At 48.9% G+C, this 24255-nt stretch overlaps 2 protein-coding genes across 4 annotated transcripts in view; one reads left to right on the top strand and one right to left on the bottom strand.

Moving 5' to 3' along the window:
- Nucleotides 1-1565, bottom strand: part of CNEP1R1 (CTD nuclear envelope phosphatase 1 regulatory subunit 1) — a 118196-nt gene extending 116631 nt beyond the window's left edge. The window contains exon 1 of the mRNA XM_063945348.1: nt 1305-1565. Within this exon, the coding sequence (XP_063801418.1) occupies nt 1305-1362 (58 nt within the window). The 5' untranslated portion in view covers nt 1363-1565. The remainder of the gene's footprint in view (nt 1-1304) is intronic.
- Nucleotides 1566-1750: 185 nt separating this feature from the next.
- Nucleotides 1751-24255, top strand: part of LOC134969405 (nuclear receptor coactivator 5-like) — a 147652-nt gene continuing 125147 nt past the window's right edge. The window contains exons 1-2 of one of the 3 annotated variants that reach the window (XM_063945345.1): nt 1751-1853; nt 2207-2302. The gene's annotated coding sequence lies outside the window, so the exon portion shown is untranslated. Of the gene's footprint in view, nt 1854-2086; nt 2303-2330; nt 2366-24255 lie in introns of those variants that run through there. The other 2 variants (XM_063945344.1, XM_063945346.1) reach the window with 2 other exon arrangements.

The following is a 24255-nucleotide window of genomic DNA, read 5'->3' as shown; positions in this document are numbered from 1 at the left end:
AAGTGGATCTTGAGAGAGTATATAAATATACTACATTGAAATAACTAGTCAAACAAGGCTTATGTGATAGGTTTCTGCGCCAAATCTCAGCAATTACAATACAGGAACCATCAGTTAGTTTTGCACACTCCTTAAATGTACAAAGATCATTGCTGAAACACAACACATGGGGGGTCATTCCGAGTTGTTCGCTCACAAGCTGCTTTTAGCAGCTTTACACACGCTAAGCCGCCGCCTACTGGGAGTGAATCTTAGCTTCTTAAAATTGCGAACGAAAGATTCGCAATATAGCGAAAAGACATCTCTGTGCAGTTTCTGAGTAACTCGAGACTTACTCGGCATCTGCGATCAGTTCAGTGCTTGTCGTTCCTGGTTTGACGTCATTAACACACCCAGCGTTCGCCCAGACACTCCTCCGTTTCTCCAGCCACTCCCGCGTTTTTCCCAGAAACGGTAGCGTTTTTTCGCACACACCCATAAAACGGACAGTTTCCGCCCAGAAACACCCACTTCCTGTCAATCACATTACGATCACCAGAACGAAGAAAAAACCGTGAGTAAAAAACCTAACTGCATTGCAAATTTACTTTGCGCAGTCGCACTGCGGACATTGCGCATGCGCACTAAGCGAAAAATCGCTGCGATGCGAAAAAATTTACCGAGCGAACAACTCGGAATGACCCCCATGATGCTCCCACCAGGATATCACGGCTAATTGAATCATACTTCTATAGTTACATGGGAGAGGATTGAGCAATGACTACTACCATTTTGGTTTATCAATATATTGTACTTATAGCGCCGCACAGGTCGTACCCTGAAGACAAAAACAAAAAAAATATGTTTTGACATCTTTAATTTATTTTACTAACAAATCCTGCCCAGTGCTGTCTCTGGACGGATTATGAATGGATATTTGGGAGTAATATTGTTAAATAACAAAACAAAAACAAAAAACCATACAAAAAATAACTGTACTGTGGTAATACTGACTACTACACTGGGCACATGAAGAATATAATGGGGTCTTAGTGATCACTAATAATTAAAATATAATACACTATAGGAATAGTGACTACTACACAGGGCACATTGGTGACATTGGTGATATAATGGAGGCTGAGGGTACATTCTGCTGGCATAAGATGTAAAATAAAACCCATTACCCTGTACCCTATCACTGCGGTGCCACAGGCAGATGCCTGGAGTGCAGAGCTGTCTCTGACCTCCAGGAGGGAAGGGGGAGGAAGGAGGAGGAGGACGAGGGGGAAAGATTAGGGCCCGGCAGAGACACTAGTACTTACTGCTAGACCTGGAAAAGCTCCTACAATGGGTACCGCTGGTGACATTTGACATGCACATGCAGAGCCAAAGCTATTCTCCGTCGGCAGTTAGTCAGGGATCCGGGAGAGAGGACAGGGAATCTGGGGCACAGTTACCGGGAGCGCGTTACGGACTTCTTGCTGTTTCTCTCAGTGCCCGGCACCCGCACACAGCCTTATTATACTCCCCGAGTTCCCGCGTACACAGTCTGCCTGCAGGAGCCCCGGTATAATGGGGATAAGGGAGGCTGACACTCGCGGCAGCGGATTCAGTCTTCCTCCTCACATCCTAATACAATAACTTTATTAAACAGCAAGATCCAGCAGTGCAGCTTGCTTTTAGGATCTGCGGTGGCGGTCGGCAGTGGGCGGAGGGGAGCCGATCTCAGCCTCAGGAGGAGGGGACTGGGGACTGGCGTGTTAGGATCGGCAGCGGGCAGAGGGAAACCCCAGGAGGAGAGTGGCAGTCCCACCGGCGGCGGCCACAGCAGTGGACATTACCACAGGAGGCGGCCGCCAGGATTAGTGACGGTGGGCTGTTTGAGCAGCCCGGGCCCTCCACTCTCTGTTAGAGTGGCTGGGCCCGGGACAAGTGTACACAGGGCACCCCCTTGATGGCGGCCCTGAAGTCAGGGACTTCTCCATGGCAACCTGCTACATGGATAGCATGAAGCAGAGAAAAGTCCTGTTTTACGCAAAACAGGGCTTTTCTCTGCTTTATGATGGACCCCGTAGTTATGAGGGAAGGCTTTCGCATTTATATATATACTACAGACTGAGTATTCAATTTCAAAGTGCCACCCATCAAAGCCTTTCCCCTCCCAGGCGCTAGGGGTCGCTATTAGTTTTCCGCTCATTTTCTTCTGTTGCCTGTCTCTCTATAGCCCTCCTGTGCCCGCAGCTGCTCTCGCTCGTCTCTGTGTCCGTAGCTCGTTGTGTCCGTTCCTGTAGTGGAAGCAGCGGGGAGAGCGGAGACTGAGGTGAGTCACTCACGGCACAGCCGCGGTCACACAGGGCCCTGGCCGGGGCATTGCTTCCTGTAGGTGCGTCCTCGCAGTGTACCGGCTCCCGGGCTGAGGCTGCTGTATCAGCGGCGTGTATAGATGGAGACAATGCACCAGGTCCGGGCTGTGCACACAGGCACTGCGGCTGCAGCGAGCAATGCGGTGGAACTGCGTCCCGCAGGCGGTAGATCTGCGCAGCGCGGTGAATGGATGCGATATACACGATGATATAATGGGTGCCTTACATAAATAGACTGGCATGACCTGCTGGGACATGTGGTTCTGCAACTGCTGGAGAGCCACAGGTTGGCAAAGCCAACTGTAAATAATCCTTTATGCTCTGTCCATCCTTTATTTATCTACTATCCTGGTCACTCTCATCAGGATTATTGTAACATTTTGGGAATTGCTTTCTTCTTTAGGGCAGATGTATTGTATTATTGGCCACGTTTTACTCCTGAATACCCTTTTCTGGTATCTGCACACGGGTGTAGTATGTGTTGCCGGGAGCCCGCATACCGACAGCTGGGCGAGCGCAAATGAGCCACTTGCGGGCTTGCTGCGCTTGCCACGGCGCGCCACAATATCTATTCTCCCTCCAGGGGGATCGTGGACCCCGAAAAGGGAAAAAAGTTGTAGGTATGCTGGCGGTCGGGATTCCGGCGCCGGTGTGGTGGTCGTTCGGAGCCCGGCCGCCGGAAACCTGAAGACCACCCCTGCACATAACGCATCAATTAGAAATTATCTCTTGAGGGAGAATGCAGAATCAGCTGCAGGGAAGATAAAAATGCAAAGTGATCATATTAAGCGCATGTGCGGTCATTACTGGAGAAGGATCCGCTGGATCCTTATACTAGTTTTTGTTTTGAAAGTTAATTTAGTTTGTAGGTTGTACTGGCTAACATCATTAGAAGAGCTATGTTTTTTTTCGGAGCTTGTTACATTGGCTATTTTCACAGTTCCCCTGGAAATCTGTGGGTAGTACATAGTAACAGGTCAGAACATGGGGTACACTAATTAAACCTGTAATATAACCTAACATTTTCTGGAAACTTCAAAATAGCTCGAAGTATGACATACTGCTACTTCATTTTGAGACAGGTTGGGGAAGGAGGTAGTCTCTGCTGGGACTGTGTATGGGATCTCGGCACCGGAAAGAGCAGCAACATCGACTGTATTGTGTGGATCTGTGTCCCACTGGGGACGCATCTCGGATCAGTGTTGGGATGTAGCTCCAGGTACTGGCATCAAGGCAGATGTGGCAGTTTAACCGTGGCACTAGCTGCAAGCCAATCGCAGCTTGTAAACCGGCGGCTAGTCAAAAGAAGTGGAGGTCTTTTGTATTTGGTACCAGCTACAATTGGCTCACTGCCGGTGCCAAATTCAAAAGGATGCTGCTGCTTGTTTTGATTGGCCACTGGTCTATGAACCGTGATTGGCTCAAGGCCGGCACCAGTTGTGACATTGGCCCCTGCAGCAAGTGTACGGGCAGTTGGGGAACCGCCCGCACACACAGCTAAATGTTACTATATATCTTTAGATTTTTTGGGGGGCCGTCGGCTGTGCTGCACAGCCAACAGAAATTGTCTGTGAATGATGATATCAGCAGACATATCGGGTGGGTGTAAACACCCGCCGACCCATTAGTGATATATCAGCTAGTGTGTACCCAGCTTTAGAGAGGGAAGCAGGTGGTGAGGGAACATAAGATATCTCCTAAGTGATAATAATGCCACTTAAACACAGAAAATGAAATTACCGGGTGAAGCAGTTCTACCGAGTAATTTCATGAAAAACACGGGTCATTTTTCTGTGTGAAAGGGACATTCCCAGGACTTCGACCCACGAATTTGTTAGTCGGAGACCCGGGAATTTCGACCTAGGTTGACCTTTTCACACGGACAAAATACCTGTTTTGATCCGCAAGCTACTAGGTCGAAATTCTTGTTCCGGCAATTTGCTTCTCTGTGTGAAGGGGGGGTGTCAGACAGAGACCTGCAAAACGACCCGGCATTGAAGTTTCCATAACCCCACTTTGAGCACTGGGATGAGGATAAGATACTGCTGCTGGGATGCCGGCAGTCGAAATACCGATGCAAGATAGTCGACAGCTGGCATCCCGACCGTAAGTATAATGGGTGGGTTAGAACTGGTGGAGGGGGGTAGGTTAGGGTTACGGTAATAGGGGAGTAGGTATAGGCACCACTGGGGGAAGGTTAGGTTTATTAGTGTGTACCCCATGTCCTGGTCTTTTTTAGAGTGCATTTGCAATACCTGAGGTACTCCATACATGGCCCATATAATTAACGAGGCATTTAAAAAAAAACAGCTGTTACCAGAGGATTGATGTTAAAAATAATTTGAATAGCCGACTGACAGAGAGGTAAGAGGGCCCTGCTCACAAGCTTCCAATCTGTAGGGAAATAGCAGTTTGATGAGGGCAATGGTCTAGTTTGATTGCAGAAGTTCTTGTTTGGCTGTATGATCCAGTCACAAAAGCAGTGTAGGCCCCTGAGGTCAGTGGGGTGTTTGAGTATAGAAAGAGAACATATATAAATTTTGTGCGAGCTGTGTAGTATTCCCCGGCATACTTTCGCTCGGGATTCCGGCATCAGCATTCTGACGTGTTGGGATTTCAGCGCTGGTCTTCTGACTGCCAGGATCTTGTCTGTCGGGATGCCCATTGCATCCTGTTATTATTTTATATTGGATTCAATAAGGGACTGGATTTAGGGACTGGAGGCCCCCCATACATCTAATCCCTGAATCCCCCAGACTGGATCCGCAGGGGAAATTCTTCATTTTAAAAATCCCCGATTTGCTGTTGCCGACTGTTTTTGGTTGGAATAGGGGAATCGAGATTTTTAAACGTGCACTATTCCAGATGGAGGGCGTTTAGTGTTCCAGTGAAGCTGTATTTGTGACAGACTTCCACCCCACAGATAAAAACACTGTAGTCACGTGTGGCAAGTCTCATCTTTATTTCTGAAGCATAGACACTCATTCTTTGATTAAGAAGCAAAGCTTATTTAAGGTGTAGTAGCATTGTTATTAATTTACACATGTATACTATGCATAGGTTGTGTGTGTTGGCTGATTATGTCCTATAACCAACCCCAGACCTGTCCCTCTCATCCTCCGATATAAGTCTCTTCACGGACACGAAGAGTTTTTGTGCACAGCTCAGTTACTCATTTTACTAATGTTTGTGTATGTCCTATTCTGAGTAATGGTGTGTACACACGGTGAGATATTTTCTTACGATTTTGACTTTATAGTCAAAATCGTAAGAAAAGTTAGTGCAGATCGCAAGGTGAAAGTCACCTTGCGATCCCGATTCGTTGCTGATGCGCGGTCGGCATCGCAAGCCTAGATAAACTGTGCAGGCAAGTCAATTTTGACTATCTCTATAGGGGGTCGATTCTATTCGGCAACTAATGAATAGCGCCGGGAATTAGCTCCCGACGCTATTCAATACAGCAACTAATTACCTGCAATTGTCGGGAATTCTTCTCTCATCCCCGGGGGATGAGAAGAGAAACCCGACAAAAGTGCTGCCTCGCGGCCGGCGCGAGGCTGATTCTGTCGGGAATCAGCCTCGCGCCGGGGAGTTAAGTCGGAGAATGTCCGTTCTCCCGACAATTCAACCTGTTTTGTCGGCGAGAACGGGCCATCGCCGACGTAACTAGTTGCTGAATTGAATAGCGTCGGGAGCTAATTCCCGGCGCTATTCATTAGTTGCCGAATAGAATCGACCCCTAGAAGAGATAGTCAAAATTGACACTTAGCCAAAATCGCACATAGTCAGTATCGCATGCACACTCATTATGTGCTTGCGATGCCGACCTAGCCCCTTTCGCATAGTGAAAATTGGGCATAGCCCGAATCTCGCCGTGTGCATGGGCCTTTATACTCCACTTGGCTGGATCTATCTGTCCGTGAAATAGGGCGTTTCGGGGTGTAAACTGGGCGACTTGTGGAAGTGTCATATACTTGTGTCTGTTCTTTATTTTTCACCTCCCAGATCTAGCAGTGAATATTCATATGTTACATACCTAGTTGTCCCTACGGAATGTCAGGTGACAATGTCAGACTTTATAAATACAGAAGCGTCCTCTAGCACCTTCTCTTAGCATAGCTCCGCTCTCCTTATGGAGTCAGGAAAGTATGGACTTTGTACCTGCAGGATATGTTCCCTAACGGCCAAGGTAAAATGTGCAGTGAAAGGACTGTGCAAAATAAACAGTTTGTACCTTGACATATGCATTACTTGGGATGAATTGGATCACAGTAACATGACACCTTCAGGGGAATTCAAATGTTTGAAAGGTCGGTTGGGTGTCTGTTTTTTCCTGTCTATTAGATAGGAAAAAACAGACACCAACTGACTTTTAAAACATTTGAATTCCCCCCCTTTTATCCCTTAATACAGGCATGTCCAAACACTGGCCCTCCAGCTGTTGTGAAACTACATATCCCAGCATGCCCTGACACAGTTTTGCTGTCAGAGAATGCTAAAGCTGTGTCAGGGCATGCTGGGATGTGTAGTTTCTCAACAGCTGGAGGGCTGCAGTTTGGACATGCCTGCCTTAATATAAAGTGAGCCACACAAAGCAGTCTTTAGGCTCTCTTCCCCCCCCCCCCCCCCCCCCCCCCGATGTGTACTGAGCGATGGAAGGGGGGGACGGTGGAATGCTCATTTCATCCAGTGGTGAAATGAAAGATGATACTAGATTGTGCCTGGATGCAGGCCAGTCTAGTACCGGTGATAGCGACGCACGGGACTGCGCATTGCTATCGCTTTGGGGCATACACACGGAGAGATCCGTGCTTAATTTCTAAGCAATCTAGTCAGATTGCTTAGAAATGAAGCACGTATCTCTCCGTGTGTGCCCCCCTTTAGTGTACATGAAAACGTTATCCAATTTATGCGGGTTGCAGCCCAACTTGTAGAACCTTACTGAGATAAGGTAAAGTCTGACATAAAAGCAACACAAAGGCGCACCCCATGCGGGCTATGTAATTGGTTGTAAGATCACTGAGCTGGCAATATATTATAAGGTTAGTTACCTATAACCCCCCAAATGTGTCTTAATTTCCAATATGAAAGTTGTGTGTGTGTCCGTGACGGGAAATAATGAATATATGCTTATCTGGCCCATTTAACAATGCATCTGATGACACAGTAGCTCCCAAAGATTAATTTTTTTGGGGAAAAAAAGTGTAGTATCATATCATGCATCAGACATTTTAATCAAGTTTTGTTTTGTAATTAATACATTATGTATTATGCACTCGGGGTGGCGGTGGTGCTTGGCGCTACCGGGTTAACAGGGGACTATCTGGTGTTTGCTCCTAGCTCTCCTGCTATGATGATACATCCCAGCATGTCGTGCTGCAGTTTTTGCATTCCATAATAGGACTGTGGTGGCAGCATGCTGGGATGTGTGGTTACACGGCGGCTGGAGGGCCACATGTTGAATCTACTGGATTAGAAAAACCATTTCAGCTCATATATAATGCTTTTGATTTGCAGCCACTGAGAACCAGCAAAGCTATGCTATAAATAATAACCCCTTAGCTTAGTGAAACCAAGGAAAGGGGAACAAGGAGATAACAGCCAACGAGCACTGGGCTTCCTAACCAGAAATTTCAATAGAAATTAAGATCTAAGACAATCCACGTCAATATAATATATTAACTACCTATGTAGGTGTGTATGTAGTCCGATAAGTAGGTGGAGGTGTACCTGGAGAGCGAGACAGATAATATTGCAAATAAGGAAGGAAAAACTCTCCTTTTGGGGTGCTATGTGTATATTAGAATGTGGCCTTTGTTGGATGTGCGTTGAGATAGGATCAACATCCAAAGGGAGGAGAAACTAAAAATAGGAAAGAATCCTAGTAGGTATAATAAAACCATTCTGTGATAATATTAGGGAAAGTATATAAGCAGTCACATTGCAATGACTTAGTACAGATCCCATAGGCAGTCACAATTGTAATGCAAAATAAATGACACACCAAGTGCCGTGCACTTTACCTGTATCTAATATGTAATGATACAGGACACATTTATTATTTAAATAGAGAGTGAGGTGATTATCAAAAATATTTTTTTCCCCATGATCTGTAACGGAAGGCAATCAATTTGCCGGCTGTCGGGTTCCCGGTGGTCTGGATACAGACACCAGAATATTGGCTCACAGGGGCCATTCCCACTCGTGGGTGTCCACCCCACCCATAGAGTGGGAATAGATCCTGTGGCGAGCCACCAAGCCTGAAAGGGGACTCGGATCGCTTGGCCCGCTGCCAACATTCTGACGGGCAGGCTGCCGCTGTCTGGATATGTATTCCGCTGTAACAATACATTACCGTGTGCCTAGGTATGTTGCTCCAGCAGTGATAGTGGACCAGAAAGTAGTAAAATGTCTCTACATAGAGTGGTCCCAGCATATATAGTATTCAGTGTGCATGTATTTGGACGTTGATCCTGTCTTGATGCATGTCTGATAGGGGCTGTATTTTGATTTATACATGGGCTGTGCGCTTCAAAAGGAGAACCCCCTTCGCTTGGTCAGATTTTGGCAGAGACACTTCCTGACGTTTTGGCCTTCTAATTTGGAACAAAACCGCCTTCTCTGCCCTGACACGCCCACTTTCAGGTGAGCCCCATCCCTTATGAAATCCATGAAAAACCCCAATTGTGCAAACAGCAAAGTACAAATAAAAATAACAGGGCACATACCTTTTCTCTGACGTCCTAGTGGATGCTGGGAACTCCGTAAGGACCATGGGGAATAGACGGGCTCCGCAGGAGACTGGGCACTCTAAAAGAAAGATTAGGTACTATCTGGTGTGCACTGGCTCCTCCCTCTATGCCCCTCCTCCAGACCTCAGTTAGAATCTGTGCCCGGCCAGAGCTGGGTGCTCCTAGTGGGCTCTCCTGAGCTTGCTATAAAGAAAGTATTTGTTAGGTTTTTTATTTTCAGTGAGATCTGCTGGCAACAGACTCACTGCTTCGTGGGACTGAGGGGAGAGAAGCAAACCTACCTGCTTGCAGCTAGCTTGTGCTTCTAAGGCTACTGGACACCATTAGCTCCAGAGGGTTCAAACACAGGACCTGACCTCGATCGTCCGTTCCCGGAGCCGCGCCACCGTCCCCCTTGCAGAGCCAGAAGACAGAAGAAGGAGATAAAATCGGCGGCAGAAGACTCCGGTCTTCATTAAGGTAGCGCACAGCACTGCAGCTGTGCGCCATTGCTCCCACTGCACACCACACCACACACTCCGGTCACTGTAGGGTGCAGGGCGCTGGGGGGGGGGGGCGCCCTGGGCAGCAATAAGATTACCTTTTGGCACAATATGCACAAAATACAGTCTGGAAAACTGTGTATGTGCAAAACCCTCCGCCATTAAGATATACAAAACGCGGGATAAGCCCGCCGCTGAGGGGGCGGGGCCTTCTTCCTCAGCACACCAGCGCCATTTTCTCTTCACAGCTCCGCTGGAAGGACGCTCCCCAGGCTCTCCCCTGCAGTATCCAGTACAAGTAGGGTACAAAAGAGAGGGGGGGCACATAAATTTAGGCGCAAATAAGATATAAGCAGCTATTGGGAAAAATCATTCAGTATAGTGTAAATCCCTGTGTTATATAGCGCTGTGGTGTGTGCTGGCATACTCTCTCTCTGTCTCCCCAAAGGACTTTGTGGGGTCCTGTCCTCAGTCAGAGCATTCCCTGTGTGTGTGCGGTGTGTCGGTACGGCTGTGTCGACATGTTTGATGAGGAGGGTTACGTGGAGGCGGAGCAAGGGCAGATAAGTGTGGTGTCGCCCCCGACGGGGCCGACACCAGATTGGATGGATATGTGGAAGGTCTTAACAGACAGTGTTAACTCCTTACATAAAAGGTTCGATGACGCAGCAGCCTTGGGACAGCCGGGATCTCAGCCCGCGCCTGCCCAGGCGTCTCAGAGGCCATCAGGGGCTCATAAACGCCCGCTAGCTCAGATGGTAGACACAGATGTCGACACGGAGTCTGACTCCAGTGTAGATGAGGATGAGACAAATGCACAGTCTACAAAAGCCATCCGATGCATGATTACTGCAATGAAAAATGTATTGCACATTTCTGATATTAACCCGGTTACCACCAAGAAGGGTATTATGTTTGGGGAGAAAAAGCAGCCAGTGACTTTTCCCCCATCTGATGAATTAAATGAATTGTGTGAGGAAGCGTGGAGTTCCCCCGATAAGAAACTAGTGATTTCTAAGAGGTTACTGATGACGTTGGGAAACATCCCCTAGGGTGGACAAGGCGCTCACACGCTTATCAAAAAAGGTGGCACTACCGTCTCAGGATACGGCCGCCTTAAAGGAGCCTGCGGATAGAAAGCAGGAAGCTATCCTGAAGTCAGTGTATACACACTCAGGTACTATACTGAGACCTGCTATTGCTTCAGCATGGATGTGTAGTGCTGTAGCCGCATGGTCTGATTCCCTGTCAGACAACATTGATTCCCTCGACAGGGATACTATTTTGCTAACCATAGAACATATAAAAGACGTCGTCTTATATATGCGGGATGCACAGAGGGACATTTGCCTGCTGGCATCTAGAATTAATGCAATGTCCATTTCTGCCAGGAGAGTATTATGGACTCGGCAGTGGACAGGTGATGCTGATTCTAAAAGACACATGGAGGTTTTGCCTTATAAGGGTGAGGAATTGTTTGGGGACGGTCTCTCGGACCTCGTATCCACGGCAACAGCCGGGAAGTCAACTTTTTTACCTCAGGTTCCCTCACAGCCTAAGAAAGCACCGTATTATCATGTACAGTCATTTCGGCCTCAGAAAGGCAAGCGGATCAGAGGCGCATCCTTTCTGCCCAGAGGCAGGGGTAGAGGAAAGAAGCTACACCAGACAGCCAGTTCCCAGGAACAAAAATCCTCCCCCGCTTCCTCTAAGTCCACCGCATGGCGCTGGGGCTCCACAGGTGGAGCCAGGTGCGGTGGGGGCCCGTCTCCGGAACTTCAGCGACCAGTGGGTTCGCTCACAGGTGGATATCTGGGTTCTACAAGTGGTATCTCGGGGATACAAGCTGGAGTTCGAGACGTCTCCCCCTCGCCGTTACCTCAAATCAGCCTTGCCAGCTACTCCCAAGGACAGGGAGGTAGTATTGGTGGCAATTCACAAGCTGTACCTCCAGCAGGTGATAATCAAAGTTCCCCTCCTTCAACAGGGACGGGGTTACTATTCCACAATGTTTTTGGTACCGAAACCAGACTGTTCGGTGAGACCCATTCTAAATCTGAAATCCTTGAACACTTTTATATAAGGAAGTTCAAAATGGAATCGCTCAGGGCGGTTATTGCAAGCCTGGAAGAGGGGGATTATATGGTATCACTGGACATCAAGGATGCTTACCTACATGTCCCCATTTACCCACCGCACCAGGAGTACATCCGATTTGTGGTACAGGACTGCCATTACCAATTCCAGACGTTGCCGTTTGGTCTGTCCACGGCACCGAGGGTATTTACCAAGGTAATGGCCGAAATGATGATACTCCTTCGAAAGAAGGGAGTTATAATTATCCCGTACTTGGACGATCTCCTTATAAAGGCGAGGTCCATGGAGCAATTGTTGGTCGGAGTAGCACTATCTCAGGAAGTGCTGCAACAGCACGGCTGGATTCTTAATATCCCAAAGTCGCAGCTGGTTCCTACGACGCGTTTGCTGTTCTTGGGTATGATTCTGGACACAGAACAGAAGAAGGTGTTTCTCCCGGAGGAGAAGGCCAAGGAGTTGTCATCTCTGGTCAGAGACCTCCTGAAACCAAAACAGGTGTCGGTGCATCACTGCACGCGAGTCCTGGGAAAGATGGTAGCTTCTTACGAAGCAATTCCCTTCGGCAGGTTCCATGCAAGGATCTTTAAGTGGGATCTGTTAGACAAGTGGTCCGGATCGCATCTTCAGATGCATCAACTGATCACCCTGTCCCCAAGGGCCAGGGTGTCTCTGCTGTGGTGGCTGCAGAGTGCTCATCTTCTCGAGGGCCGCAGATTCGGCATACAGGACTGGGTCCTGGTGACCACGGATGCAAGCCTCCGAGGTTGGGGGGCAGTCACTCAGGGAAGAAACTTCCAAGGACAATGGTCGAGTCAGGAGACTTCCCTACACATAAATATTCTGGAACTAAGGGCCATTTACAATGCCCTAAGTCAAGCAAAACCCCTGCTTCAAAACCAGCCGGTGCTGATTCAGTCAGACAACATCACGGCGGTCGCCCATGTAAACCGACAGGGCGGCACAAGAAGCAGGATGGCAATGGCAGAAGCCACAAGGATTCTCCGATGGGCGGAGAATCACGTGATAGCACTGTCAGCAGTGTTCATTCCGGGAGTGGACAACTGGGAAGCAGACTTCCTCAGCAGGCACGACCTCCACCCGGGAGAGTGGGGACTTCATCCAGAAGTCTTCCAGCTGATTGTAAATCGTTGGGAAAGGCCACAGGTGGACAAGATATTGCGCCAGGTCAAGGGACCCTCAGGCGATAGCTGTGGACGCTCTAGTGACACCGTGGGTGTACCAGTCGGTTTATGTGTTCCCTCTTCTTCCTCTCATACCAAAGGTACTGAGGATAATAAGAAAGAGAGGAGTAAGAACTATACTCATCGTTCCGGATTGGCCAATAAGAACTTGGTACCCGGAACTACAAGAAATGATCTCAGAGGACCCTTGGCCTCTGCCGCTCCGACAGGACCTGCTACAGCAGGGGCCCTGTCTGTTCCAAGACTTACCGCGTCTGCGTTTGACGGCATGGCGGTTGAACGCCGGATCCTGATGGAAAAGGGCATTCCGGTGGAAGTCATTCCTACGCTGATAAAAGCTAGGAAGGATGTGACAGCAAAACATTATCACCGCATATGGCGAAAATATGTTGCTTGGTGTGAGGCTATGAAGGCCCCAACAGAGGAATTTCAGCTTGGTCGATTTCTGCACTTCCTACAGTCAGGAGTGACTATGGGCCTAAAATTGGGATCCATAAAAGTCCAGATTTCGGCCCTGTCTATTTTCTTTCAAAAAGAACTGGCTTCACTGCCTGAAGTTCAGACGTTTGTTAAGGGAGTGCTGCATATTCAGCCCCCTTTTGTGCCTCCAGTGGCACCTTGGGATCTCAACGTTGTGTTGGATTTCCTAAAATCGCATTGGTTTGAGCCACTTCAGACCGTGGAGTTGAAATATCTCACGTGGAAAGTGGTCATGCTTTTGGCCTTGGCTTCGGCTAGGCGTGTGTCAGAATTGGCAGCTTTGTCATGTAAAAGCCCCTATCTGATTTTCCATATGGACAGGGCAGAATTGAGGACTCGTCCCCAATTTCTCCCTAAGGTGGTATCAGCGTTTCATTTGAACCAACCTATTGTGGTACCTGCGGCTACTCGGGACTTGGAGGCTTCCAAGTTGCTGGACGTAGTCCGGGCACTGAAAATCTATGTTTCCAGGACGGCTAGAGTCAGAAAAACTGACTCGCTGTTTATCCTGCATGCACCCAACAAGCTGGGTGCTCCTGCTTCTAAGCAGACTATTGCTCGCTGGATCTGTAACACGATTCAACTTGCACATTCTGCGGCTGGCTTGCCGCATCCTAAATCGGTAAAAGCCCATTCCACAAGGAAGGTGGGCTCTTCTTGGGCGGCTGCCCGAGGGGTCTCGGCTTTACAGCTTTGCCGAGCTGCTACCTGGTCGGGTTCAAACACGTTTGCAAAATTCTACAAGTTTGATACCCTGGCTGAGGAGGACCTTGAGTTTGCTCATTCGGTGCTGCAGAGTCATCCGCACTCTCCCGCCCCGTTTGGGAGCTTTGGTATAATCCCCATGGTCCTTACGGAGTACCCAGCATCCACTAGGACGTCAGAGAAAATAAGATTTTACTCACCGGTAAATCTATTTCTCGTAGTCCGTAGTGGATGCTGGGAGCTCGTCCCAAGTGCGGACTTCTACAATACTTGTATATAGTTATTGCTTAACTATAGGGTTATTGTTCTGAGTCATCTGTTACTGAGGCTCAGTTGTTGTTCATACTGTTAACTGGGTATGGTTATCACAAGTTGTACGGTGTGATTGGTGTGGCTGGTATGAGTCTTACCCTGGATTCCAAATCCTTTCCTTGTTGTGTCAGCTCTTCCGGGCACAGATTCCTTAACTGAGGTCTGGAGGAGGGGCATAGATGGAGGAGCCAGTGCACACCAGATAGTACCTAATCTTTCTTTTAAGAGTGCCCAGTCTCCTGCGGAGCCCGTCTATTCCCCATGGTCCTTACGGAGTTCCCAGCATCCACTGCGGACTACGAGAAATAGAATTACCGGTGAGTAAATTCTTATTATTACTGCCAAAGGGCCAAGATGTGCAGAATGGGATACAGCCCATGGCTGCTCCAAAAATACTTATTTGCTTCTTTTTGCACTAACTGCAAAGACTTATAAACTAATAACAAAAACTTAGTATCAAACTTAATACTAGTTAACGTGTATATATAAAAACAAAAAACAAAAAAAACCTAAATGGTCACTGTACTCCAACACCTCAAAATCCAGAGGTCACTTCTGCACTAGTGGGGACCACGAAACAGAAGACCTACATTTCGGTAGCTGCTCAAGCTAATTAGTACTGTATTCCAGGTGCATGAAAATAGGATTTTGGTACTCACCGTTAAATCCTTTTCTCCTAGTCCGTAGGGGATGCTGGGGACTCCAAAAGGACCATGGGGTATAGACTGGATCCGCAGGAGCTTGGGCACACTAAAAAGACTTAAGACTGGGTGTGAACTGGCTCCTCCCTCTATGCCCCTCCTCCAGACCTCAGTTATAGGAACTGTGCCCAGGAGAGACGGACATTACAAGGAAAGATTTTTGTCTTAACTAAGGGCTACCAAATTACCAGCCCACACCATAAACATACAGTACAACCGGAATAACGCCAAACCAGATAACAGTATGCATAAAACTCCAGCAACCAGCTGCAACAAACCAATACACAAGTCGTGTATAAACTAACTTAACCAGTAAGAAAATATATAATGCAAGTAATAGTCCGCACAGGGACGGGTGCCCAGCATCCTCTACGGACTAGGAGAAAAGGGTTTAACGGTGAGTACCAAAATCCTATTTTCTCTTACGTCCTAGAGGATGCTCGGGACTCCAAAAGAACCATGGGGATTATACCAAAGCTCCAGAACGGGCGGGAGAGTGCGGACTACTCTGCAGCACCAACTGAGCAAACGCCAGGTCCTCATCGGCCAGGGTATCGAACTTATAGAATTTAGCAAAAGTGTTCGAACCCGACCAAGTAGCCGCTCGGCAAAGCTGTAGTGCCGAAACACCTCGGGCAGCCGCCCAAGATGAGCCCACCTTTCTGGTAGAATGGGCTTTAACCGACTTCGGCACTGGCAACCCCACCGAAGAATGAGCTTGCTGGATCGTACTACAAATCCAGCGTGCAATAGTCTGTTTTGACGCGGGATGACCAACCTTGTTGGCCGCATACAAAACAAACAATGCTTCAGTTTTCCTAGTAACAGCTGTCCTAGAAACGTAAACTTTTAACGCTCTTACAACATCCAGGGATTTTGGAATCGCCACTTCCGTAGCTACTGGAACCACAATAGGTTGGTTAATGTGAAATGACGAAACCACCTTCGGTAGAAATTGTTGACGAGTCCTCAATTCCGCCCTATCCGCATGAAAAATCAAGTACGGACTCTTATGAGATAAAGCTGCCAATTCCGATACTCGCCTGGCAGATGCCAGCGCCAAAAGCATAACTACCTTCCAAGTGAGAAATTTTAATTCAACCGTCCGCAAAGGTTCAAACCAGGAAGACATGAGGAACCGTAAGACGACATCAAGGTCCCATGGCGCTACAGGCGGTACAAACGGTGGATTGATATGCATTACACCCTTTACAAAAGTATGAACCTCTGGGAGGGCAGCTAACTCTTTTTGAAAGAAAATAGACAATGCCGAAATTTGCACTTTGATGGAACCCAATTTCAGGCCTGCATCTGTAAAAAGTGGAGAAAACGACCCAAGTGAAAATCCTCCGCAGGAGCCTTTTTAACCTCATACCAGGAAACATATTTCCTCCAGATACGGTGATAGTGTTTCGCGGTAACCTCTTTCCTAGCCTTAATGAGAGTTGGAAAGACCTCCCTGGGAATACCCTTACGAGCTAAGATCTGGCGCTCAACCTCCATGCCGTGAAACGCAGCCGCGGTAAGTCCGGAAACACGCATGGACCCTGTAACAACAGATACTCTCTTAGAGGAAGCGGCCAAGGATCTTCCACCAGTAAGTCCTGAAGATCCGGGTACCAGGCCCTTCTTGGCCAGTCTGGGACGACGAGAATCGCCTGAACCCTTGCTCGACGAATGATCCCCAGCACCTTTGGAATGAGAGGAAGAGGAGGGAACACATACACCGACTGGAAGACCCACGGAGACACCAGGGCGTCCACCGCCGTGGCTTGTGAGTCCCTTGACCTGGAACAATACCTCGGGAGCTTCTTGTTGAGCCGAGACGCCATCATGTCTATCAACTGAATTCCCCAGCGTCTTGTCACTTCTGCAAATACCTCTTGGTGCAGAGCCCACTCTCCCGGATGGAGGTCGTGTCTGCTGAGGAAATCCGCTTCCCAGTTGTCCACCCCCGGTAGTATAACTGCTGACAGTGCGCTGACGTGTTGTTCCGCCCAACGAAGTATCTTTGTGGCCTCCGCCATTGCTGCTCTGCTCCTCGTTCCGCCTTGCCGGTTTATATGGGCCACCGCTGTGATGTTGTCTGACTGTACCAGGACCGGTTGACCCTGAAGAAGACTTCTTGCTTGGAGCAGGCCGTTGTAAATGGCTCTTAACTCTAGAACATTTATGTGGAGACAGGCTTCCTGGAGCGACCATTTTCCCTGGAAATTTCTTCCTTGGGTGACTGCGCCCCAGCCCCGGAGACTTGCATCTGTTGTCAGAAGTTCCCAATCCTGGATATTGAATCTGCGTCCCCCCAGGAGGTGATGAGCTTGTAGCCACCACAGGAGAGAAATTCTGGCTCTGGGAGATAGACTTATCTTCCGGTGAATGTGTAGGTGAGACCCGGACCATTTGCTCAGCAAGTCCCACTGAAACACGCGGGCGTGAAATCTGCCGTATGGAATGGCTTCGTATGCCGCAACCATCTTCCCCAGAACCCTAGTACAATGATGGATCGACACACTCGTCGGCTTCAGAAGTTCTCTGACCATCGTCTGCAATTCCAGAGCCTTTCCTTCTGGAAGGAATACCTTCTGTAACTCCGTGTCCAGAATCATGCCCAGAAAAGGAAGCCGAGTGGTCGGAATCAACTGGGATTTCGGCAAATTGAGGACCCATCCGTGTTGTCGCAGAACCGATAGACACAACTCTACACTTGTCAGCAATCGTTCCTTGGACCTCGCCTTTATCAGGAGATTGTCCAAGTACGGGATAATTGAAACCCCTTGTTTGCGAAGAAGAACCATCATTTCCGCCATGACCTTGGTGAAAATCCTCGGAGCCGTGGAAAGCCCGAACGGCAACGTCTGAAATTGGTAATGAGAATCCTGTATCGCAAACCTGAGGAAAGCCTGATGCGGAGGATATATCGGCACATGTAAGTAGGCATCCTTTGTCGACTGGCGCCATAAAATCCCCCTCCTCCAGGCTGGCAATCACCGCTCGAAGGGATTCCATCTTGAACCTGAAGACTTTCAAGTATGGATTGAGGGATTTTAGATTTAGAATTGGTCTGACCGAACCGTCCGGTTTCGGTACCACAAAGAGGCTCGAGTAGAACCCCTCCCCCCGCTGGGACGGAGGGACGGGAACAATGACCCTCCCGCCCGGACCACCTCCCTGTCCGGAAGAACCACTGGTAATGCCAAAATGAAGAACCGGTGAGGGGGCATCTCCTGAAACTCCAGTTTGTATCCTTGAGACACTATTTCTAACACCCAAGGATCCAGGTCTGATTGAATCCAGACCTGGCTGAATACCTGAAGACGGCCCCCCACCGGTCCGGACTCCCCCAGGGAAGCCCCAGCATCATGCGGTGGACTTGTTAGCAGCCGGGGAGGACTTCTGGTCCTGTGCACCTGAGGTTGCAGGAATTTTTATCCCCGTCCTCTACCCTTTGAGGCGAGGAAAGACGAACCCTTTCCACGCCTGTATTTATTGTGACGAAAGGACTGCATTTGCTGATGTGGTTTCTTCTTCTGTTGTGTGGGAACATAAGGAAGAAAAGAGGACTTACCCGCAGTCGCGTTCGAAACTAGGTCCGCCAGGCCGTCCCCAAACAAGACCGTACCTTTAAAGGGTAGAGCTTCCATAGACCTCTTGGAGTCGGCTTCAGCATTCCATTGATGGATCCACAAGGCCCTCCTGGCAGATATCGACATGGCATTGGTCCTTGATCCCAAGAGACAGACGTCCCTTGCCGCGTCCTTCAGGTAATCTGCAGCGTCCTTAATATAACCAAGAGTTAGAAGGACATTATCTTTATCAAGAGTATCCATGTCACTAGCTAAATTCTCCGCCCATTTAGAAATAGCACTTCTCGCCCATACCGATGCCACAGCAGGTCTGAGCAGTGCACCCGTATTAGCGAAAATGGACTTCAGACACGTCTCCAACTTGCGATCCGCCGGATCCTTGAGAGCTGCCGTGTCAGGAGACGGAAGCGCCACATTCTTAGACAAACGGGATAGAGCTTTATCAACGGTTGGAGATGTCTCCCATTTTTCCCTGTCATCAGAGGGAAAAGGATACGCCATAAGAATCCTCTTGGGAATCTGCCATTTCTTATCCGGCGATTCCAAAGCCTTTTCACAAAGAGTATTCATTTCATGAGAGGGGGGAAACTTTACCTCAGGTTTCTTCCCCTTGAATAAGCAAATCCTTGTTTACTGCACCGCAGGTTCATCAGAAATCTGCAACACATCCTTTATAGCCACAATCATGTACTGAATACTCTTAACCAAATGTGGATGTAACGTCGCCTCAGTGAAATCGACCTCGGAATCAGAGTCCGTGCCGGTATCCGTATCCCCCACCTGAGTAAAAGGCCTCTTATGGGACCCGGATGGGGTATGTACCTGAGATAAAGCCTCCTCCATAGATTTCTTCCACACCTGGGTCTGTGACTCAGACTTATCTAACCTCTTACATAAAGAAGCTACATTGGAATTTATTGTAGTAAGGAGTGCTAGTAAATCAGGAGTCGGCTGCGTCGACAGTGCTAGCTCTAGCCCCGCATCCCCACCTCCTATAACCTCCTCTGGTGATTAACATTCAGGTTCCGACATGTCGACACGCAGTACCGACACCCACAACACTCAGAACCGTCCCAGCAAGGTGACAGGCCCACAATTCAGCCCAGAAGAGGAGACAGAGGGAGTATGCCAGCTCACACCCCAGCGCCTGTATTGGGACACAGAAGATTAAGTGTACCCAGCGCTGCCTTATAATTCACAACTGGTACCCCACAGCGGCTCCCCACTGGAGATGCCCCCTATACTTGCAGAAAATGTGGAGGTCCCGGCAGCGTCTCTCCCTCGGTGCTGTGTAGGGAGAAAATGGCGCGCGAGTGAGCCGCGGACCGAAGCTCCGCCCCCTTCCCGGCGGCTTCGGCCCGCCAAATTTAAACATACAAAAAATGCCCGGCGGGGGTTTGTAATAAAGTGCCTCGGCACCTACGATCTTTTGCCGGCTCAGTAACCTCAATAACATGCCCCCCAGGGCGCCCCCCCCCCCCCATCACCCTGCACCCAGTGACAAGCGTTGGTGATGTGTGTGTGGGAGCATGGAGCACAGCGTTACCGCTGTGCTTTACCTTCCGTCACTGAAGTCTTCTGCAGTCCTGAAGTCTTCTGTTCTTCTCATACTCACCCGACTTCTGGCTTCTGGCTTCTGTGAGGGGGTGACGGCGTGGCTCCGGGAACAAGCAGCTAGGCACACCAAGTGATCGAACCCTCTGGAGCTAATGGTGTCCAGTAGCCGAGAAGCAGAGCCTTGAAACTCACAGAAGTAGGTCTGCTTCTCTCCCCTCACTCCCACGCTGCAGGGAGCCTGTAGCCAGCAGGGCTCCCTGAAAATAAAAAACCTAACAAAAAGTATTTTCCTAGAGAAACTCAGGAGAGCTCCCCTAGTGTGCATCCAGTCACTCCTGGGCACAAAGTCTAACTGAGGTCTGGAGGAGGGGCATAGAGGGAGGAGCCAGTTCACACCCAGTCTTAAGTCTTTTTAGTGTGCCCAAGCTCCTGCGGATCCCGTCTATACCCCATGGTCCTTTTGGAGTCCTCAGCATCCTCTAGGACGTAAGTGAAAGGGAGGTTTTATTCTAGACAAGAAACAAAAAACTGGTATGCCCCAGCACACAGAATGACAGCAAAAATGTTTCATCTAACAGTGTTTCCCAACCACGGTCCTCAAGGCACACTAACAGTCCAGGTTTTATAGATATCCATGCTTGAGCACAGATGGTTAAATCAATATAAATGAGGTACTAATTAAGTGATCTGTGCTCAAGTATGGCTATCCATAAAATCAGGACTGTTGGTGGGTCTTGAGGCCTGTGGTTGGGAACACCTGATCTACCCTGTATAACACTGGCTTACTGATGCATTGTGTGTAACCATAGCAGCCTATCCTGTATACTGATGTTCTCCTACATCTAGCCTCAGTATGCCAGGGAGATGCCTGACATGAGTGAGCTGATCGATCGTGTGCAACTCTGTTAGTGTCGGGCGGCTTGTTTTGCTGAAAAATGAGTCTTGTTAGCATCGCTGTGCGGGTGGGACGCACAAACGGACTCTGCTGATTGCGGTGATATGTGGCATGCCTATGTAGTGTTCCCCCACAGGGTTCTCAGAGCATGTAATGCGGGTACACGCACACTTGAAAAGGCGGTGAAGCTGGCCGTAAAGGGGGCGCGGCCCCGACAGCATCACTGTTGGGAGCGATCCAGCATCCTCGGCGTCACAGATGGAGGTGTGCGTAGGTGCTGGGCTTCCTCCAAGCTTTCAATTTAATGGGAATAGATGGCATCTATTCAAACGGCGGCAGGCTGGTTTAGCAGGCACTGCTAAAGGGGCAGAGCACATTTTGCCCTTTAAAAATTGGGCAGGGTGCGGCGCCCTGCTTAGACAGCCTAGCGTGAAGATGTGCTGTGTGCGACCGCACCTGTGTCTGCATGGGAAATGCTACGAGACTGAAAACACTGGGGCAGATGTATTAACCTGGAGAAGGAATAAGGAATGATAAAGCAGTGTTAAGTGCAAGGGGATAATGCACCAGCCAATCAGCTCCTAACTGTTCATTTACATATGGAAGCCGATTGGCTGGTGTGTTTATCACCTTGCATTTATTGCTGGTTTATCACTTCCTCATGCCTTCTCCATGTTAATACATCTGCCCCAATGTGTCTTGCCGTTCCGTATGCCCACATGGTTTGTGGGCATGCCGCGTGTCATTTTGGTTTTTGAATTCGGTTTGCGTCATTTTGTGAATAGGATGCATTTTAACAAGTCAAACAAATAGACGCTCTGTGCTACCAAGTCATGACACGGCATGTCGTGACTAGAAGGGCTGTTTAGCGTGCAGGGAGGCTAGATGTGATTGGACACAGCTGTAGCACTGGCTTACTGACACATTGTGTGCAACTATAGCAGCCTACTCACACTAATCATTTACCCTAATACCCTATCCCTGCCCGTAATACAGTAACCTCTGACCCCAACCCCAAACCTCTACCTAATCATAATCCCTAACCCTAATACCTTAAGCCAAATTTATAAACCAACCCTAGTATCCTGTCCCTAATACCCCAGCCCATCGCCCAAAGAAACCCTAATACCCTTACCCCTAACCAAAACTGCTAAAACAATCCTAATACAATGGGGCAGGTGTATTAAGCCTGGAGAAGTGATTAATAAGTGCAAGGTGATAATGCACCAGCCAATCAGCTCCAATATGTAAATTGACAGTTAGGAGCTGGTTGGCTGGTGCGTTATCAACTTGCACTGCTTCAGTGATCGCACTGATCCAAAAAAAAAGTGGGTCCCAGGGACCCCTCCCTTTCAAAAATTGGGGTCCTACCGTTCTTTTTCTGGGTCCCATCGGAATGAAGGTTCTTATTAATCTTAATCTTGTTCGGACACTACAAAAGTGTTGCAAGGTGGGGGGATGGGGTGACAGTGCTGCTGGGCTGTGTAGCATGCAGGACACATTGCACCAGAGCTGTAACTAGACATTTTGGTGCCCTAGGCATAAAGTGAATTGGTGTTCCACCTGCTAGATCGTAAAGCATAGGCAGTGCGCCGAAGGGGGGAAGGGGCGTGACCACATAATAGTGCCAATTCACTTTATACCACACAGTAGTGCCGCTTATACACATTGCACCAGGTAGAACCGCCTATGCACACTGCGCCAGGTAGAGCATGTTATACATATTGCACCAGGTAGAGCATGTTATACATATTGCACCAGGTAGAGCACGTTATGCATATTGCACCAGGTACACATTATACACATTGCGCCAGGTAGAACATGTTATACACATTGCACCAGGTAGAGCACTTTATACACATTACACCAGGTAGAGCACTTTATACACATTGCGCCAGTTAGAGCGCATTATTATACACAATGCACCCGGTAGAGCACGTTATACACAATGCGCCCGGTAGAGCACGTTATACACAATGCGCCCGGTAGAGCACGTTATATACATTGCACCAGGTAGAGCACGTTATATACATTGCACCAGGTAGAGCACATATAAACATTGCACCAGGTAGAACACTTAGACACATTGCACAAGGTAGAGCACGTTATACACATTGCGCCAGGTAGAGCACGTTATACACAATGCGCCCGGTAGTGCACGTTATACACAATGCGCCCGGTAGTGCACGTTATATACATTGCACCAGGTAGAGCACGTTATATACATTGCACCAGGTAGAGCACATATAAACATTGCACCAGGTAGAGCACGTTCTACACAATGCGCCGGGCAGAGCACGTTACACACATTGCGCCGGGCAGAGCACGTTACACACATTGCGCCGGGCAGAGCACGTTACACACATTGCGCCGGGCAGAGCACGTTACACACATTGCGCCGGGCAGAGCACGTTACACACATTGCGCCGGGCAGAGAACGTTACACACATTGCACCAGGTGACCACTTAGGCACATTGTAGCCACCATCTCGGACCCCCAGTTGTCATCCCCAGACACAGTGATCACGGGTGTCAGTGGAGGGGGTGTCAGATGGGTGTGTGTATAATGGGCACTGTGAACACGTTGTGGGGAGTGCGTATGATTGGCACTGTGTGAGTGTGTATAATGGGCAATGTGTGGGTATTGGGGGTGTGTATGATGGGCACTGTGTGGTTGGTTGGGTGCATGTGATGGCACTGTGGCTATGGAGGGTGTGGATATATGGGGGTGGGGTAACTATGCTGGCCAATATTTGTGTTGGTGTATGCTGGGCACTGCCCTAACCCCCAGTGTTTGAATCGTTAGCTGTTGCCATCCCAATTGCCCATATGTTTATTACTAACATGTATCCTCCATGCCAGGGGCTGCTTAAAATTCTTCTCTGTAGCTCCTCACTGCTGTAGGCGGGATGTAGTAACCTCTTCTGCAGCATTAACTGGCTTTCTCTGCGGCCACCCGTCTCCTCCCCGTCCCAGCGCTGCTATTCGCTTCTACCCCTCACCGCCGTGGCCACTCAGGACTCAGCGTTGTAAGTGCCGCGCCGAGCCTTGGAATTCAACGGCGCATGCCCCCGAGTGCCCGCGGTGGTGAGGGGGGAGAAGTGAATAGCTGGGATGGGATGGGGAGGAGACAGGTGGCTGCA

This window comes from Pseudophryne corroboree, chromosome 11 (assembly GCF_028390025.1).
Source record: "Pseudophryne corroboree isolate aPseCor3 chromosome 11, aPseCor3.hap2, whole genome shotgun sequence".
NCBI lineage: Eukaryota > Metazoa > Chordata > Amphibia > Anura > Myobatrachidae > Pseudophryne > Pseudophryne corroboree.
This window is presented reverse-complemented; position numbering and strand designations above follow the sequence as displayed.